The sequence below is a fragment of the Podarcis gaigeae genome, assembly GCF_964106915.1.
Source record: "Podarcis gaigeae genome assembly, chromosome: 1".
Taxonomy (NCBI): Eukaryota; Metazoa; Chordata; class Lepidosauria; order Squamata; family Lacertidae; genus Podarcis; species Podarcis gaigeae.
Window position 1 is genome coordinate 108859332 of NC_139678.1, and position 19134 is coordinate 108878465.

Genomic DNA, 19134 nt, shown 5'->3' on the forward strand with positions numbered 1-19134 from the left:
GGGATTCGAACCGCCGACCTTCTGATTGACAAGCCCTAGGCTCTGTGGTTTAACCCACAGCGCCACCCGCGTCCCTTCTAGACCTTGCATAGTTTGATACAATTAAAAAACAAACTAATCTAAACACACACAGAGAGAAGTATGCAAAGTCCTCTCATAGGTAGATCTTAATTTGCCCCAAACAGAAAGAAATAAACCCTACCAGCTCTCATCTGGGAGCTTCCCTTCCCTTCCTTTTCTCACCCCCCCCCCCAGAGATCTTCCCTTCCCCTCCTCTTGCAGAGGGTCCTTCACCAACCATCCCATCACCTTCATATGTATGCAAACCCCTCCTTAACCCAGTGTAGAGGATTAAAAAACACACAAAAAGCAGAGCGAGTACAAAGCAGAAAAGGAAAGATAAAAAATATTAAAGTACATTTTTTTAAAAAAGAATAAAAAATACTTACTCGCCCCCCAATATTTTATTAAAGTTGGCACCGCTGCAGCTATCCACCTGCCAGCTGTATCTATGAGAATATTCTGAAGAACTCTTGTTGTGCAATTCTATAGTATTAGGTGGCTTGCTATTTTTCAATTTCATTCACAATTTTTATTGATAATCAACCTGGTTCAAAACATCTGCATGTTGTGCCAGAGTATGTTCTTGAACAGAAGCTATATATATTTTTTTTAAAGGAAGAAAGCAATTCACGATCTCAGTAAATCTAAATTACCATATTTGTTACTAGTTTTAAAAGAGCAAAAATAGAAAGTTTTTTTTAAAAAGCAGCTTGTTAAAAAAGTTTTTTTAAGAAATAAAATGCTGGCTGGTGATTATTCCAGGCATAGAATGAAAGCTTTAATGTGGCGCTATCAGTGGCATTTGTGTGATGGGGAGCAAGATGCATGTGGTTGTGAAGTTGCTAAAAACAGAACAATCAAGAGACCAAAGGATTTATCCCCAGGCTTCCCTTTTCATGCTGCATGATGTGCCCTAGATGTGATTCTGTTTATGCAACTTACTAAGTTTATACTTTATACTTTACTGGAATGCAGTTTTTCATCCAACCACTTGCCAGTTTTTAAAGGGAATCCCATATAAAACCAGCAATTACTTTAAGCCATTGCTTTTTATCGACACGTTTTCTATAGTTTTAATTTGAACACTGTCATAATTAAAGCTTCCTCATTTCATACAGTCAGACTGCCTGACTCACAGCCCTTTGGATTCCCTCTTTATGAAAGGACACCCACGCATATATCAATGTTCCTATAAAATCTGGTTGGCTTTAATTAAAGTGGCTCAATGTGGAGGAAGAAGTGAATGAACCATCATATTTTTGTACCTTCCACACATCTCACCTTCTACGCTGCGTTTTAAATTATTATTATTATCATCATCAGTCAGTCAACACAGGATTTATTCTAACATGCAGCTAGGCACATTTTGTGCCATGTCAGAAAATGTCTGGAAGGCCAAATAATTTGTGATGCGGCTGGGCATATGGGATTTAATAAGGAGCTAGGTAGTTTCTAAAAAAGAAATGGATGAGCAAAGGAATTTGTAGGTTGAATGGGTGTACAAAGGATAGGGAACATATGGGTTAAAAGAAAGCAGAATAAGCAATTTATCCTCTGCCCTTCTCAAAGCATCCCTATGTCTGCAAGGAACTCTTCCCAAAGGCAAAGTGGAAAGCGTTCAGTGTTCAGCAGCCTGTGGTCCAAAAGCTGTCTCCAGAAGCTACAGTTCTCCTCATGTGGCTCCTTCCTGCTCAGTCCTTCAGTAGAACTTAGGCCTGGTAGCACAGTTCATTTTCTCTTTTTTTAAAGCAGGCTGGTTGGCAAATTAGGGGACAGGCCCTCTACTCTTCTTTCAGCTCTCTGCGCTTGTGCCTCCTTGTCCTTTCTTTTCCAACTCTTCTGTTGCTTTTAAAAATTATAACAGCAGCTCCAGCGTAGGGCAGGTCTCTGTTTTGTTATGCTATGGTTCCCCAGGTTCCTGGAGCTTTGCTCCTTATTCTTTTTGACCTTCGCTTATGCTGGAGAACTTAACCTTGAAGAAGACTCATTTCACATGACTAGACTTCTGGAATGTTTGTAGCAAAAACATGCCATCAACAGATCACCCTAATCTGTGAAATGCTTGGGTGATGATAGAGTCATAGAATTGTAGAGTTGAAAGGGACCCTAAGGATCATCTAGTCCAACCCCCTGCAATGCAGTCCCATGTGGGGATCGAACCTGCAACCTTGGTGTCATCAGCACCACACTCTAGCCAACTGAGTGGTGTTAAAAGATTTTACCTGGGGCCAAAGGGATGCTCATGATGGTTCTTGGCACATCTCATTGGGGAGAACATTTCACCGAGGGGGAATTTTTTTTTGGGGGGGAGGAGATGAAATAACAATGTTAAGTAAATTGTCTTGGTTAGCTAGCATGCTTTTGAAAAAGAAGTGGGCACATATAGTGTTGATCGAATCATCTGTAAATTAAAATACAGTTCAGAAGCAACTTTCCTAACTATTCTAACCGTTCCTGTTAATCAAAACATCTCCATTCAGTAGTTGCTTAGGAGACATTCCAATTTCTAATCTAGCCATTCTGCTACTGCTATATAAAATAATAGCTTTTGCAGTACAAATAATCTTTCTACTTGATGGAAACTCTAACTTACAAGCATTTTAGCAAGCAAAAGGAACATCATGTTGTAGTTCAGAATAACCAGATGAGAAGGCTTTTTGATTATAAAATATAATATGAACATATGAAACGGGGCTTTGAATCTAGATCAAAATTCAAACCATCAAATTTAAAGTGGGGTTTGACCTAGGAGCAAATAACTCTGGTGGTTATGGGATCTGAGCCACAGAAACGAAGGTCACAGATGCATCATTCCCATGGACAATAAATCCCACTGTGTTCAGCGAAGCTTCCTCCCTAGCAACTGTATTTATTATTATAGGATGTGGGATGTTCATATAACATTACAGTATAGGCCCCAATGAACACAGTGGGACTTACATCTGGGTAAACAGGTATAACATTGCACTGTAAATTGCAGTATAGAAAATTGCCATTCCTAACTAAGGAGGGACGCAGGTGGCGCTGAGGGATGCAGGTGGCGCTGTGGGTTAAACCACAGAGCCTAGGACTTGTCGATCAGAAGGTCGGCGGTTCGAATCCCCGTGAGGGGTGAGTTCCCGTTGCTCGGTCCCAGCTCCTGCCAACCTAGCAGTTCGTAAGCACGTCAAAGTGCTAGTAGATAAATAGGTACCGCTCCGGCGGGAAGGTAAACAGCGTTTCCATGCGCTGCTCTGGTTCGCCAGAAGCGGCTTAGTCATGCTGACCACATGACCCGGCCAATAAAGCGAGATGAGCGCCGCAAACCCAGAGTCAGTCACGACTGGACCTAATGGTCAGGGGTCCCTTTACCTTAGTTAAAGGATATAACCCTATGCGTTATTATGTGGAAATTAGACCATTTGGACCCAGTATTACAATAAAATCCACAGAATCTCTGCAAGAGCCATCAAAATGCACAAATGTTACAGTATTTCTATCACAAGTTTCCCACATGTCCGTTTGTGGCAAAAATTAGGAGAATTTAGAAATGGAGTGCACATGAATCCTCTATCAGTGTACCATTGATGTGTATACCATCTCTAGGACATGGCATGACTTGGCTCTACTGCAGCCCTTCTCACTGGAGGTTTTCTTTCTTGTTTTTTACAGGATGAGATGACAAAGATGCCAGCATTGCCCAATAAATCTGTGCAAGAAGCAAATACTGTTTGACATTAGAAATCCTGCACTATTGCAGCCCAATTTAAGAGGCAATTTTAGGAAGCCAGAACACACACACAAAAGGCATTGACTCTCATAGACAACTTCTACCCAGGAAATTGCTCTGCTTGCCACTTTGTGATAAACCTGAAAGCATAATTAAGGCCAGTAAGTGCATTTTAGGGTTAATTTTGCAGCTGTTCGGATTGCCTTATTGTTACAGCAAAAGTGTTAAGCAAAGCATGACATCTCGTTTTAGAAAGTGCAAGGTAGTCAGGCCGCAAAGTTACAGTAAGAGTTAGAGAGTTATGCTTTTGCACATCACAATAGCTGTAAATTGCACAGTGTTTTCCTTCTTCCCCGCCCCCCTTATAATATTTTTCCAGCACTGGCTGACATGGTGGGAAATCAGATGTTCCCACATTCAGCCATGCAGACAGGAAGATCTCTTGAATAATAAACGCCAAAATAAATGCAACCATTAACATGAGCCTCATCTGCTGGACATTTCAGTCTTGAAAAATCTCTGAAAACATCTCTGTCTGGAACGTAAATTGCAACGGAAGATATAAATACATAACCTTTACATCCACATGACCTCCCCGTATTTGGCAAACAGCTTTGCAGCAAACAGCTAAGATTTCTTATTTTGTGCATGTAAGTGGGACCATTTGGAAATGTCTGTCAGATTGCACTGGAGAGGACTGGTGGGTGGTGGAAGAATTAATTGCAGGCGAGTGTGTTTGCAAAGTAGAAGGTTGTTGCTAGGTTAAAAGGCTTTAAAGACTTAGGACACAAGTGCTTGATGCAAATTTGCATATGACTATTTACATGCAGGATCGGGGGTCCCTTTACCTTTACTATTTATATGCACAGGTGCAAATATACCGTATTTTTTGCTCTATAAGACTCACTTTTTCCCTCCTAAAAAGTAAGGGGAAATGTGTGTGTGCGTCTTATGAAGCGAATGCAGGCTGCGCAGCTATCCCAGAAGCCAGAACAGCAAGAGGGATTGCTGCTTTCACTGCGTAGCGATCCCTCTTGCTGTTCTGGCTTCTGAGATTCTGCATATTTTTTTCTTGTTTTCCTCCTCCAAAAACTAGGGGCGTCTTGTGGTCTGCTGCGTCATATGGAGCGAAAAATACGGTACTTGCAGAGAGAAAAACCTCTGGCTCATGCGTACAGGCCTTACTCTGAGTAATGGGGTGCAACATGATGCTTTGAGCCAGTACACTGGATGGACCCTCTGGAACTTAAGATTGTGAGCAGCTGGGGTCTCCATTTTGCATTGTGTCCAGTTGCCCTGTAAGCAAAGGATGAAGGGCCCCCATGAAAAGCATAAGAAAACCGCTAGTAACATGAGTTGTGGATAAGACAGACAGCAGCTCAGTAAGGTAGGAAGTGATGGGAAAGAGGCTCAGCCTGAGGTTTTGAAGAGTCCTTTTAAAGCCGGCCCGTGAACGTTCCGGGAATCAGCGTGTTTTTACATGAGTAGAATGTGTCCTTTTATTTAAAATGCATCTCTGGGTTATTTGTGGGGCACAGGAATTCGTTCATTTCCCCCCCCCCCTTCAAAATATAGTCCGGCCCCCCACAAGGTCTGAGGGACAGTGGATCGGCCCCCTGCTGAAAATGTTTGCTGACCCCTGGGGTGGACAATATTATGTTAAGGGTGAGTTGGCTGAGTTGAATTTTGCTATTATAATTATAAATTGGGGGGAGGGAGTAGGTTCTATAGCACATAGCTGGGAAATGTTTCAAAGGACTGATTTCAAATGTACCAGTGCTGCAGAGGTACATTTGAGGACAGTCCAAGATTTCACAGACAGTCCAAGATTTCAACAGGGGATACCTCCCCTCCTACCTGGAGATTCACCAAACTTCTATTACAGTGGTCCCCAAATATTTTCCCCATGGACCATTTGAAAATTGTTGAAGGTGTTGGTGGAACCCCCCCCCCCCCATTTTGCAGCCATTGTGCTGTGTTAGATGCGGGGCGATTTTTAATTGTGTTTTAACTGCTTTTAGTTCCTGTGTTTTATTGTATTACAGTTTAGAATTGCATAGAAATCAAATTATAATACAATAACGCAATGTAAGAAAGACACAATTAAACAGAATTAAAAATCAGTATGTTTAATGTAATGGACATGCCATCTCCTCTGTCTTCAGCCACAAATCCAGACATGCTATGGACCACTTGAATGAGCTTACCAACCACTGGTGGTCCACAGACCACAACTTTGAAACCTTGCTCCAATATACCATAAAAGTAAATATAAACAGAACTGAAAATTTGACATTTTTAAAAAAAAACCAGAGAGAAAATTATAGTCACTGCTATTAAAAGATGGAGTCATCTCCTTTGCTTTCCTCAAGGTTGGGATAATTCAAAAATAGCAGAAGACATTTGGGGCTTTTCAGGTAAGGTGTGAACTCCTTTTGCCATCCTCATCAGATTTTTTATTCTCCTTCAATTAACAATGTAGATACTAAATATGCATAAGTTGTATGCAGTCCTTAATGTTTTATTGTGTTTTTAATATCCTGTTGGAAGCCGCCCAGAGTGGCTGGGGATGCCCCACCATATAGGTGGGGAATAAGTAATAAATAAAATAAAACAACAACTTTTGAGAACCCTAGCTGTCAGTGGTGGCTGAGGCTACTGGACCTGATAAGACTTTGCAGATCACAGGGTCATGGTCAAAAAAATACCATAGGAGTTGGCCAAGTTGCTTTGGTTTTCTCCCTTTCTCCCTCTCTTGTAAAGATACTGTGCCTTCCTTTGGTTCAGAAGCGGTTCCTGCTGTCACCAGATATTCAAAGTTGTATTAATACATCTAAGTATCTTACCTTGGTTGAGAAGGGGTCCCTGTTTTCAGAATTTCTCATGTGGCTTCATGCCATCATAGCTGTGTGCGCACTGTTTTTCTTAGGCTCACAAAGCCCTCTATGTGTTGTAGTGAATGCTGAGAGAGGAATGATCTTCTGCATGAGGGGGATCCATAGCTGGGATGGCTTTGAATGCAGGAAGTCCCACTTTCACTTCCTGACAACTCCAGCTAAAACGATCAGGTGACAGGAAAGAGCCGCTCCCAGTCAGAATTGACAGTGCTGGGCTAGATGCAGTCTCAGCTGATGTAAGGCAGTTTCTTGTTCCTGAGCACCCTTGCATGATGCACTCGCCAATTGCCAGTCTCTGGGTCTCAAATGGATGTGAGCACAGGCCACGTTTGAAAAGGACACAAAGCTCTGGTAGTCCTGAATTAGGGCCGACAACCTGTTTATTGAAACATTCACCCAATTTTTTTGCAGCGAGACTGCTGGCTGCTTAGCAAGCATTCATTCTGGTCTGTGGAGAGGATAGCATTGTGTCAAAGCAAGTGTTTATCCCACAGTTTCCACTACATTTTCCCATTTCCTTTACTGCAAAAAGTCTGTTGTTTGAGGGGAGCAGGTTTGTAGTGCATGACTTCCCAATCAAATACAATTGTGCAACCTGAATTTGGCCATATGTGATTCAACTCCAAAAGAGTGACAGCCTGGAAAAACAGGGTTTTTTAAAAAAAACACACACCAAAAAAAACCACATTTGCCTTGGTGGCCATTTCCATTATTATAACCAGATAACCATCAGACTCATTGGCAGGTTTTTATTTCCAGATGATATTATAGAATATTGTTAGTGTTTATTTATAGCTGCTACAGTTATTCCGCACAATTACCCCCTACCGCATTTCTTTAATAGCAATTAGACAGGTTGCCTGTGATTAGAAACTGTAAACTATTTGGATGAACTTCACACTTCAAAGTGATTCTCCATCCCTTGAATCTTTTAGCATTTCATTCAACACGAGATTGTTCTACGAAAAGAAAATCCAAATTTAGGTTCTAGGAAACACAGGAGGTCTTCTGCCTGCTGTGCCTCTTTCCCTAATTGTGTCAAATTATAGAAGCAGAACCCTGTACTATTTTTGCATTTTAGCTGAGACAACTGAGAGAATTTTTAATGTGCTGTTCTCAGCATGTAACACATCTGCGCCTTAGCAGCAAAATTGTGTATTCAATATTTGTAAAATTCTTCTCATATTAATTGCCTCTAAGGTCTGGCCAGCAAGCAGTCTCAGGGAATCCCACCTTTTCTCATATGAACCTGCCCTGGGCTAAGGGCAGACAACATGGTTTCTACCAGGAGCCAGACCATTTTAAATAATAATAATAATAATAATAATAATAATAATAATAATAATAATAATGTTCCTCTTTGGTCACTTTTCAGAGACATATAAAAATAATTTATATGTAAAGCAAGAAGATTTTGTGCACACAGGCATGAATTGATGGAATCAGCAGGTATGTTGCTAGTCAATTAGTAGGCATGCACCTGTTTAGTGTGGACGTTGGCAATTTCACCTCCCAACATTGCCTGGGAAGAGCCATTGCTCAGTGACAGAACACATTTGAATGCAGAAAGTTTCGTTTTCAATTCCTTGCATGCATCTACAGGCCAGTTATAGAACCTAAGGTAGCAAAGGATGGGAAAGGCGTTAAGGATAATGATTTAATTTCCTGAAATGGGAATGTTTACTTATGTTAAATTACTGCGTACCCTTAACACGGGTGTTCCCCCCCCTTGGACAGTAGCTCTCATGCGATTGGCTGACTGTGAATCCCATGACAGAAGCATCCCATTTCTGTTGTGACTATTATTCCAGTAAATGTTGTTTTTTAACCACTTTCTGTTTCGTGTGGTGAATGAAAGAGAGAGGGGAGAATGGCTGCTGAGAGAGGCTTCTCAGGCTATTACTGAGGACAGTGTTGTGTCAGTGTGATCTGTCTGAAGTGAAACAGACTTGTTCCGGCACTGACGGAAAGCCCAATGGAAAATTCCACCAGCGAAGGGACTGATAAGTGCTCTTAGGTCCTCTTGCCCTGATTCTATACCCCCCTCTTCAGTGTTGGGGGATCCTTTGAAACCAGCTTCATAAAGTCTTCTGTCTATGTGAGAGGCATTGGTATATTTAATTTCATTCTCTTTATCTTTCATTATTACCAACCTTTCCCAACTGTGATGTTTTATGTCAACATAGTATGCAGCTACAACTACACTCTTCTTTTTACTACGCAAATGAGGCGTAGTCCTTTTCCACCTCTCCTCTATTCTATCTGTGATTGTTCTTGCTGCTTCATTGAACTTGTTTCACTTTATCTTTCTCTGCTTGCAAGTAACCAAAATGGAATACTCATCTGGAAATAATGCCTTGAATAACAGTTTTTTATACTTCCATCTCGCTACTGGACAAGACATCCATAATGTTCATCTAATTTATAGCTCCATTGCATTAGTGACTCAGGCAGCAAACCTATGTTTGGTGCTGCTTACCAGAAGGTACAAGGGGAAATGGTGAGGTCAGAGGGTGCAACCATACAGGTTAAACCAATACAGCAGGCATAGGCAAACTCAGCCCTCCAGATGTTTTGGGACTACAACTCCCATCATCCCTACCTAACAGGACCAGTGGTCAGGGATGATAGGAATTGTAGTCTCAAAACATCTGGAGGGCAGAGTTTGTCTATGCCTACGATATAGCATTGCTGCTGGTGCATTTGCATCAAATCAACCTCGTTGCCATCTCACCTACTGCCAGTAATGAACAATGAGTGATGTGGCCAATCAAAGGTCAGGTATGTAACAAAGTCATTCCTTTAGTTACCAACTGTGTATTGCATGCCTTCCTTCATTCTGGAAGTCCGGGGGGGGGGGGGGAGCGTAGGAGCTTACTTGATTTTTTTTTTTTTGGGGGGGGGTAACTAGAATGTTCCAAAACAGTAAGTCGTTCAACGTAATCATTTAAGAATGAAACTAAATACAATTACTTTTATTTAACAAAACCGTAATTATTTAGAAAATATCCCAGTATTTGCAGCATATATCTACAAATTCAGTTGCTTGATCAGAACTAGGATCACAAATAGATCTTGTCACACAAATGCAACATTAATTGGACAGGAAAAGATGAACAGAAAAAGAAGCGCCGCTGAGCATTTTGCTGTCTTGCACATAGCTGCTCAACCTAACATGTCTATTTCAGTAGCAATTTTTAAATTTCACAACCGTAGAATTTATTAGACTCGTAAAACTACTTCGTTGACATTGTGTTGTTTAAAGTGTCATTAAAGAAGCTTTTATAATGCAGAATCACCACCACCTCTTCTCCTACTTACAAAAAGAGGAGTTTGGGCTTTATTTTGTTTTGCATCCCCTAGCTTTAATTTTTTGAACTTAAAAGAAATATTTTAAAAGTTACCTAAACGTGAAATAAGATACTGTTTTTTTCTGAGAACAAGAATAAATTAAACTTGGTAGCTCTGGGCCAATGGCCTTGAGAATGCCTCAAGCTGTACCTGAGCCACAGTCCTCTTTTCCTTACCCATAAATTTGTATCAAGTGCCAAATAAGGTTCTGGAGTCCTCACTGCAGTTCAGAGCTGTATTAGCTCTCGAGAGAGCTCTGCATGTCAGCTAACAAAATTTCCCATATGCTTCATTCTGCAGATCCCAAACTCTGCGTCCCTGCCCGTGCCAGCAAACCCCCTCCCTATTTTTGCTCAACCATCACACTTGCAGCACGCCGAGAGCATGGGGTATGCTAAAGGTAAGCACAGGACAGTAAGAAAATAAACACTGATTCCTATTCATACCTACTACCTGTTACATTTTAGATTGCGCAAATCTGCCCTCAACGGTTCAGTTCATAGAGCAAGGCCAGAGAACCTGTGGCCTTCCAGATGCAACGCCCGCCATCCCTGACCACTGGTGTTGCTGGTTGGGGCTGAGGGAGCTGGAATTGTACCGCATCTGGCCTCAGTTTCCCTGCCCTGTCCTAGAGGTTGCTAAAAAGTACTCATGCCATGCTGCTCAGATTCTTCTATAGAGGCCTGGGATGCTGACCAAGTTACTGCCTTTGGAAAACAACTGCGATTTTATCAGCATTGTTCAGCAGTTAAGGCACTTTCTAGTGTGCATGAAAACACCGTATAACAATGCTAGTATTTATAAGAAAACTCACCTTCTATTTTATTTCTTCACTTTGGTACTGGAAAATATACAAAGGCCAATAATGCTAATCCTAAAAAGACATGATCCAGCCAAAGTTAAGCACTTTTAAACCCTACTGATTTGAATACAGAACTTAAGCAATCAATGGGATTCTGAAGCAGCATGACTTTGGATGGATCTTGTCCTGCATTTTTAGCAGAAGAAAAGGAAACTTGCGCAACTGCATTTCTAGAGAGTACAGCAATAAATTTCCAAGGCAACAGGTGTCAGAACTATGCATGTAAATTCATGCATTTGTGAACAATATTATTAGGCAGTTAAGAGCTTCATACATTAGCATCATACAACATATTGCTAAACATCATTAATTAAGGTTAAAGTGGAAATCAACATTATCAGATCACAGCAGCAAAAGAACGAAACTTTTATGCCATGTTATGCGTTCTGAAGCAGCAGTTTCAGCTTTAAAAGGGCGAAAAAAATATTGCTATAAATTATATCTATTCTAATAACTCTTCCAGGACTTCCATGAAGTTTCTGTGCTTCACTTGACAATATATACCAACGCAACCTTGCATTTACACACAGTCCTCAGCTATATGCAATTAACCGTATTTTTATGCAGTAGTGGATAAAGTGCAAAATATTTGGTACGAAGTCCTAGTGATTGTTGTATCTTGCTTCTACGGACACTGAGGAATTGAGACTGGATCTTCCGTTAATGGCAACTGTATTTGACGGAGGTGCAACCTGAAGGAGAGAAAATAAGGTAGTCAGGTAGATGGAAGACCTGATGCAAAATGGAAGTCACCCACCAGTTAATTTATAATTGCAACTGTTTTGAATGCTGTCACTGAGAGTAGAGCTGCTGAAATAAACTGGGGCTATGCATCAGTCAATTAGAGTTCCTTAGGAAGGGCGGGATAAAATGCAGCTACAGGAACAGATCTACTCACACCCTCCTCTCCAGAAAGGCCTGATGCATCTTACACTAATTTAAGTGTCAAAATGCTGGGAAACTCAATTCACCATCTGGGTACATCAACAGATGTTACTCTGCCTTAGGTCCAATTGCTATATTACTAGGGATCTTCGGGGCACATCAGAAATTTAAGAGAGGTGCATGGTTGTTCCACAAAAATGCATGGCCTGCCTTTGTTGAGCTACAGTCATAACCACTGAAGAGCTACACCCCTGTGGCTCAGTTTCACAAAGCCTATGTAATATTGGTTATGTTTGTGTGGTAAGAATTCATATGGTAACCAGCCTAGGAAAGAGACTCAGGCACTGAGCTTTCATATATACTGTACTTTTCTGTGTATAAGACTAGGTTTTCTTACTCTAAAATAATGTTTAAAATCTGGGGTCGTCTTATACATGGATATAACCCCCCCATTTTCTTAAATCGAAGTCTCCAAAAATAGGCGTCTTATACATGGAAAAATATGGTATATGCCTGTCAGTGTTTTTAGCCAATGAATAAAGCCAGAGCTGTGATTGTTAAGTGAGTTGTTTGGACACCAAGCAATAGGAATTTATTACTTGTTTCTCTTTTAATTCTTGCTCCAGTTTGTGGTTTCATGTTCCCCACAAAGCTGATTACTTTAATGATGTCACCACACACTTGCCTCGCTCCTGTCTGCTAAAGCTCAACTGATTTTCAACATCACTAAGTAAAAGCTAGCTAGTTGAAACAGTCTGATCAAACATAGGGTTCAATATGCACTCAGCCGCATGAAAAATATATAAAACCCATGTTTCCAAACCACACAAGCGATTATTCATCTGGAGAACATTTATTTCTTGCCACATCACTAATTTTACTGTGCACTGTAGACTAGGGCTGGGTGGAAGATTAATTTGGACCCGCTGACAGATCATTGGATGACTTGCAGTAGATTTGGCACTGGCAAGTTAGAATTTACTTGGATGTAAATTTTTGTCATTGTATATGACAGCCATCCCAGTGCATGTTTTGTGGGGTGGGGTGGGGCACAGGTAACTGGGCTCTGCCCATTGAGCCACCATTTTGCATCTGGCTTTGTTCTTCACCAAGCCACTGTTTTCCAATTGGCTCAAATTGGTTCTGGAACCTCCAGGTTCTAGTTTTTTTAGAACATAGTTCCAAGCAAGCTTGGAGTTTGCAGATGCCTGCTGAAGACAATACAATAAGCCTATGCATTCATTTGATTATTAAACTGAAAGTAATGCCTTAAGATGTGTGAGCCCAAGGGAAACTAACAGGGAGAGTTCAGTCATATGATGGAAATATTCTGGAGAGAGAGAAATAGTTTCAAACCCCAACCTCATTTGACCCATTTGGTTAGCAATTACTGCAAGCTTTATTCAGCAGGAATAAAACTGCAGCACAAAAGACCACAGAGTTTGGCTCTGTACCCTAACGAGTTATTAAAGCAAGTGGGGGGGGGCAAATGCTTGGCTGAATGCAGTGGCAATTTTTGCCTTGTTTCCTGAATGCTTGGCGGAGAGCACCTGACAGACCTTTTACCCAATTTAATAGCACAAAGCATTAGGCGAACTTTGCCATTTAAATAGGAGTTAAATGTCCTTTCACTTGTTCTTCACACACAAGTGAATGCAGTAACTTTGGGTCTGCTGACTTAAGTGTTTAATTCTTTCCCCATGCAATACGCCTTGTTTTAAAAGTTGAAGCAATGTTTTACAGACACTGTCTGACTTCATCTTCACAAGAGGCTTAAAAATAAATTTGATACCACACTTTTCTCACCCCAGCTTCACTTCTTCATACTGTAAGATAGTGAGTTAGCACAGTCATTATCATGCTACTTTGAAAGAAAGAAAAATGTTCTCTTAAACAGAATATAACTGAGGGAAACTTAAAACTCCTGGGGAAAAAAAAGACTTATACTTGATTATGTCAATACTGTCTGCATTCTTTGGTACTTGTTCTCCTTCTGATGCTTCCGGGGAAGCGATTCATAAATTCATTAAACAAATGTGGGATGGCACAGGAGGTGACAAGTGAGAGAGACAAAGTGGGATTAAATTTTGCATAGCACAGGAATAACAAAAGCAGAGAAGGAAGGAGATACCTAACTATATATGCAGTTTGGGCTGGAGAGCTTTAAAAAGGCATCTCTCATGACCATATTCTAGTCATAGACAATTCATAATAGGATAATATCATTGACGGGGCACTATCAGAATAATAAAAAAAGTTCATCTTCTTGCCACAAACCAAACAAAGCACTCTTTTTTTAAAAAAAAAAAAGACCCCAGGATATTCAATTTCCAGCTCTATATGGATGCCTTCTTTCCCCTAACTGATGAAATACCTTTCTGAAATCTGAGACAGGAAAGCAGAGCATTAGCAAGGAATTTTCAAATTCTGAAGACAGGTAGGAGAGGCAAGGTCCTTTTGACCTTGATCTTTAAAGCTTCTTCCTAACAGCTGTTTCAATGGAGGACTTGGCAGAGGGAATCAGCCCATACACTTTATGCCAAATGTATGTTTAAGGGAAAAGCTGTATACACTCTTTCCTTTACTCAAAGCCAGCAAGAACATTTTGCAACCAGTCCTTACATCTCCCCTATTGGCACTATTCAGAAATCACACTCGTGAGATTCCTTCAACAAGATTAATGCCAGCACCGATTGCTATGGTGATTTTGAAAGTAAGCACTGTAAATCCATTGTTATTTATTTTAATGATGAGAAGAAAAAGGAAAGGGGAGAGGAGGGGGGAAACCCAACCACCTCACCCTTCTCAATTTGGCAGCAGCTTCTCCCGAGCGGATTGCAGCCAGCAAGCTCTGGTGGATCTGTTCCGGGTCAGGGCGCTGGAGAGCCGCAGCAATCCCTCTCTGACAGACGGCAGTTGTTGAGTGGCCAGATAAAGAGGGCACCTGCCTATTTTGTTCATCGGCTGCACAATTATTTTTCTGTTGGGAGAAGAACAAAGAAAACCATTGCCCCGAGTGAGCTCACGCTACCTTAGACAGCAACACGCAATGCAATGCAATGCACACTTTTAGTGAACGACAGAACAGTTCTATGTCATTTTGCAAAATGCCAAGATATATGCATGTAAGAAAGCACCGTGTGGAAGCTGAGGACAAATGTTACTGTTGGGTTTTACCTTGTCTGCAAAATTCTGTTGCAGCTGTCCAGTTGGGCTCTGTAGAGGAGAATGGTTCTTTATCTCCGTGTTGGGCACTGATGAGGAAAGGTCAAGGGACAATTGCTCTTTCAGTGGCCTGGGCGCACTGGATGCACATGTTTTGCTGAACGACTGCGACCTCCTAACTGCCGAAGACACAGCAAGAGCAAAAGGTGAGGGCCTGGAGCTGGAATACGGTTGCGGCAAAACGAAAGTCCTCAGGGTTTTCAGATTTAATGGAGGAGGCTGGGAGCAGGGGGAATTCAGAGGTTTGGGCATTGTTGCAGGAGGAGTGGTGACTTTGGTCTTTTCCTCGCTGTGTCCGTTTTCAGTCTTTTCCTCTACTAATTGAGAAGGAACAGTAACTGTCCTAGGAAATGGAAAAGAAGTATGATCTGGCGAGGCCAACTTTTTTTCTGGCTCCATACTCTTAGCTTCGTTTTGCGTAGGGCTACTAATGGAATTGCTTCTTGCAATCGCAGACGTTACATAATGAGAAGAAGCCCTCTTTTGCATCTGTAAATAGAAGTTGCTTGGTTTTGCTGTAGGACTTAAGATCCTTGATTTTTCTTGCACCGGTGGGGGCGGACTTTTCTTCTCCGTGCTTAGCACAAATGGAGCTGCAACATGTTGCTGACCAGGTCTGTAATGCTCCACTTCCATTTTCCTGCCTTCAGCATTAGGGAGAGGAACTGTGGCATTATCAGCACTGTATGTTTTATGCAGCAAATTGTTCCCTAGCAACGTAACTTCATGTCTAAAAACAGGTCCTGTTGGGCTCAGGCTTTTGGAGTTATTAAGCATTTCTGTTTGCGTACCAAATTCCTGGGAATTCTCCTTGGGAGACATGTGCAAGTGGGCCGCTTCCCGATCCTCCGCCGTGTCGGACTCCCAATTCTTCACTATCTCCAGAGATTTTGGAGGCACTATTTTATAGGTGGTCATTCCAACTTTGGGTATGTAGTCTCTTGTAATCTCATTGGAAGGTTTAGGTTTAGGTTTAGAGTCTTGCCAGTGAGGTGGGTAACCTTTTGGAGGAGAACTAGCAGGGCTTTTGACAACTTTCTGTGGTAAAATGGGGCTATCCTTTTCAACTGTGTTATATTGGTTGTCGTTAGAATTTGCTCTGTCATGTGCCGATTGTTCCCTCTGTTGGTTGAACTCTGTAATAGTTCCTACGGTCTCATGTACCCTGCTGAGGAACCCTGAGGGTTGGTTCTCCTGAGCTGATTTGTGCAGGTGAGTTGAATCTTTGCGTGTGACCAGTTGGCAGCCTTGAGGACCAGTACTCTCCCTTACTTCAGTCTTCCCCAAATTACCGTCGGGTGGGGTTGCCTGAATTGCAACATCCTGAGTCTTTACTGTCTCCACAATGGACTGATCCCATTTTTTATCTTGCACTCCTAGACATGCTTGAGGGCTGCACTCCTGATTTACGGCTATGTCATTTTGATATGCTTGGCAGTTCAATGATTCAAGCTTGTTACTTTCTCTCACATCAATATTACTTTCTTCTGTTGGAGGAAGAAATTTTGCATCACTGTGACCTTTATAAAAAAAAAGGAAACAAAAATTTGAAATTAGCATTAGGATCAAGTTGTTTGAATCATGAATCACTCTTTTTCATTCAAATTTGTATTAAAATGGAGCTAAACTTTCCCCGAGTACAGCTTTTTGGTACATAGCTTATGCAGTCTATAAGTATATGACAGAGATGAGTGTTTTTTAAATATTAAAAATATACGTATGCTTCATATTTAGGTTTCTCTGAGCAACTGCAAGGACCCATCAATACCACTTAGAAAAAAATTGTGGAAGACTTCTTCACATTCGCCATTCACACAATGGGCTGCATCCAATGTAACACTACATGAATGTTCCTTCAGTGCAAGGATTTTTGCCTCCCCTGGTGTACCTCCGGGGGGAATTCCCATTGTGCAAGCAGAAATCTTTTGTGCTGATGGGACACTGTAGTCGGATACCGCCCAGTATGTTTGAACAGACACCAACAACATTGCCAGGATTCTGCTGCAACTGAAAATACATCTTGCACAAATAACAATATAAATTTACTCACCATTGCTTGCATTTGGCTGCAATGCTCCAAGTGGCTTAGCACTGCCGAGTGTAATATTTGCAATGAATACTTGACTATGTTGAGCTCTGCAAAACATCACACCATAACAATAGACAGACTGGCATCAGTAACGTATTGAGAAAAACACTCAAATTCTATTCTATTCTTCTCCTCATGTGATTACATCCTGGCCCCATCCCATGCATTACTGCCACTGCTTCTGTACCCCCACCAGGTGTTAAGGACTCCGGACAAACCATGAGCCGAAACCAAGGTATCCCATGGTTTACGGACTGTGGGTTGGTAGGGAAAGCTAAAACCATGAGCCAGGGTTTGGATGACACAACAAGCTAAACCATGGCTTAACTCAACAAACCAAACCAAACCATGAAGGAACAAATTGGGTGCAACCTCTTTCCCTGGAGCCTACACATTTGCTTGCTTGGGCTAAGCCACGATATGCCATAACATTAAATGTAAACAAGGGCACTGAGTTTTCAAGTCTCAGTATAAACGTTCATGGGCTTTCAGATGCATGATGTGTTAACCTAAGCTGGCAGGTACTGATGATACACATAAGTAGCAAAAAAAAAGTAGGGAGCTCAGAGGGAAATGAAACGCGCACACACACACACACACACACACACACACACTGTTATAATTTGAATCATGTAAAATAATTTTAGTGACCATTCACAAAGCACTATTGATGATAAACACAAACATTATGGCACTGGCAAAGTTAATTATCACATGTAGCAAGCTAAAAAACCCACTATCTTGATTGAGGCCATAAGTGTGATGGAAATGAACAAGTTCAAGTCTATCAGTTCAAGTTATGCAGTGGTGTCACACTGGAGTCTTCTTTTGGAGTTATTTTGTTTGGCGCTAGAACAAGAGGGTGAACAACTTGTTTAATCTTAAGTAACTCAAAGAAGAAATACTGCTACGGAACTCTGCATAAACACTGGGTGCATTGCTTTGTACTTCAGAGCACCACTGCACCACTTTTCTCAACCCCTTCTCATAGATAAAAGTATTGATGTACAAAGATACCATTACAGTGGGCAGGGTACCCTTGCAATCACAAACGTAGTCTCAGTGATCAATTGCTCTCCTTCTAGGATATAAAGGGGGCTTACCACCATTTACAGAAAGAAGCCTGATGCACTCACTTGTCACGTGCAGTCTTATTTTCTACTTCTTCTTCATTTGAGTCTTGCAGAGTATCGTCACGCCCAGTGCTAGGATCTGAAGCCAACGAAGCAGGCTCGTTTTTCTGAATACCCCGTGGAATTTCAGGAGTACTGAAGGAGATGGGGGCCTCTGGCGTAGAGAGAGGAGCCCCTGCACTTTCTTCATGCATTTCTTCCTTCTCATCTATCTCCTCTAGACTATATTCAGAGCCTATGTCAGCTACGCTCCCAAGGAAAGCATAAAGAGCAATAATAAACCAAGATAAATATATCACATTACATTGTTAAAAACAAACAAAAAAATACCATCCCAAATGGAATATCAAAGTATGCTTACTAAGGAGTTTGGGGTGTGTGGGGTGAGGGGGATGCTTGTCCCTGTGGCTCAAATAGTTAAAAATTCTGATAAATGTGAGTATAGATCAGCAGGGCAGGGTGGTAGGTTCTGCTCTTATGGAAAGACTGGCAACCACTTGAAAACATTCCTACCTTAATGTCTCCTCATTCAGAAGATAATGAACTCATAGAAAGGCGACTTATGCACCAGGAGTCAGTTTGTTGGCTTATCTAGCCCATTGATTTTCTACACTGACTGGCCGCAACTCTTCAGGGTTCAGGCAGAACTCTTTCCCAGCCCTACCTGGTGATGCTAGTGATGGTCCCTTCAGTGGGCCAAACATTACCCGTACCACTAAACTACAGTGCCTCTCAACACGTTAACAGTCCTCTTTGTAATATTCTTTCATTTAATATTTCAGATTTATTTAGATTCCGGGGGTGGGGGTGGGGGCTGCTTGCATGAATCTCTTACAGCAAAGCAACAACAAATCACGTGGCACTTTAAAGTCTAACAAAACTTATTATGGCACAGGCTTCATAGCCTATGAAAACTGCCT

At 41.5% G+C, this 19134-nt stretch overlaps 2 protein-coding genes across 12 annotated transcripts in view; both read right to left on the reverse strand.

Annotated features, from left to right (window-relative positions):
- Window positions 1-2950, reverse strand: part of GRB14 (growth factor receptor bound protein 14) — a 49316-nt gene extending 46366 nt beyond the window's left edge. Inside the window, exon 1 of the mRNA XM_083710051.1 lies at window positions 450-2950. Within this exon, the coding sequence (XP_083566177.1) occupies window positions 450-583 (134 nt within the window). The 5' untranslated portion in view covers window positions 584-2950. The remainder of the gene's footprint in view (window positions 1-449) is intronic.
- Window positions 2951-9615: 6665 nt separating this feature from the next.
- The window catches only part of COBLL1 (cordon-bleu WH2 repeat protein like 1), an 83353-nt gene continuing 73834 nt past the window's right edge, over window positions 9616-19134 (reverse strand). For 8 of the 11 annotated variants that reach the window (XM_083704487.1, XM_083704481.1, XM_083704483.1 and 5 more), the window contains 5 exons: window positions 18218-18458; window positions 17043-17128; window positions 14945-16512; window positions 14568-14747; window positions 9616-11574 (listed from right to left, as the gene is read on the reverse strand). In XM_083704487.1, coding sequence (XP_083560613.1) covers window positions 11485-11574; window positions 14568-14747; window positions 14945-16512; window positions 17043-17128; window positions 18218-18458 — 2165 coding nt within the window. In that variant the 3' untranslated portion in view covers window positions 9616-11484. The remainder of the gene's footprint in view (window positions 11575-14567; window positions 14748-14944; window positions 16513-17042; window positions 17129-18217; window positions 18459-19134) is intronic. The other 3 variants (XM_083704480.1, XM_083704488.1, XM_083704484.1) reach the window with 1 other exon arrangement.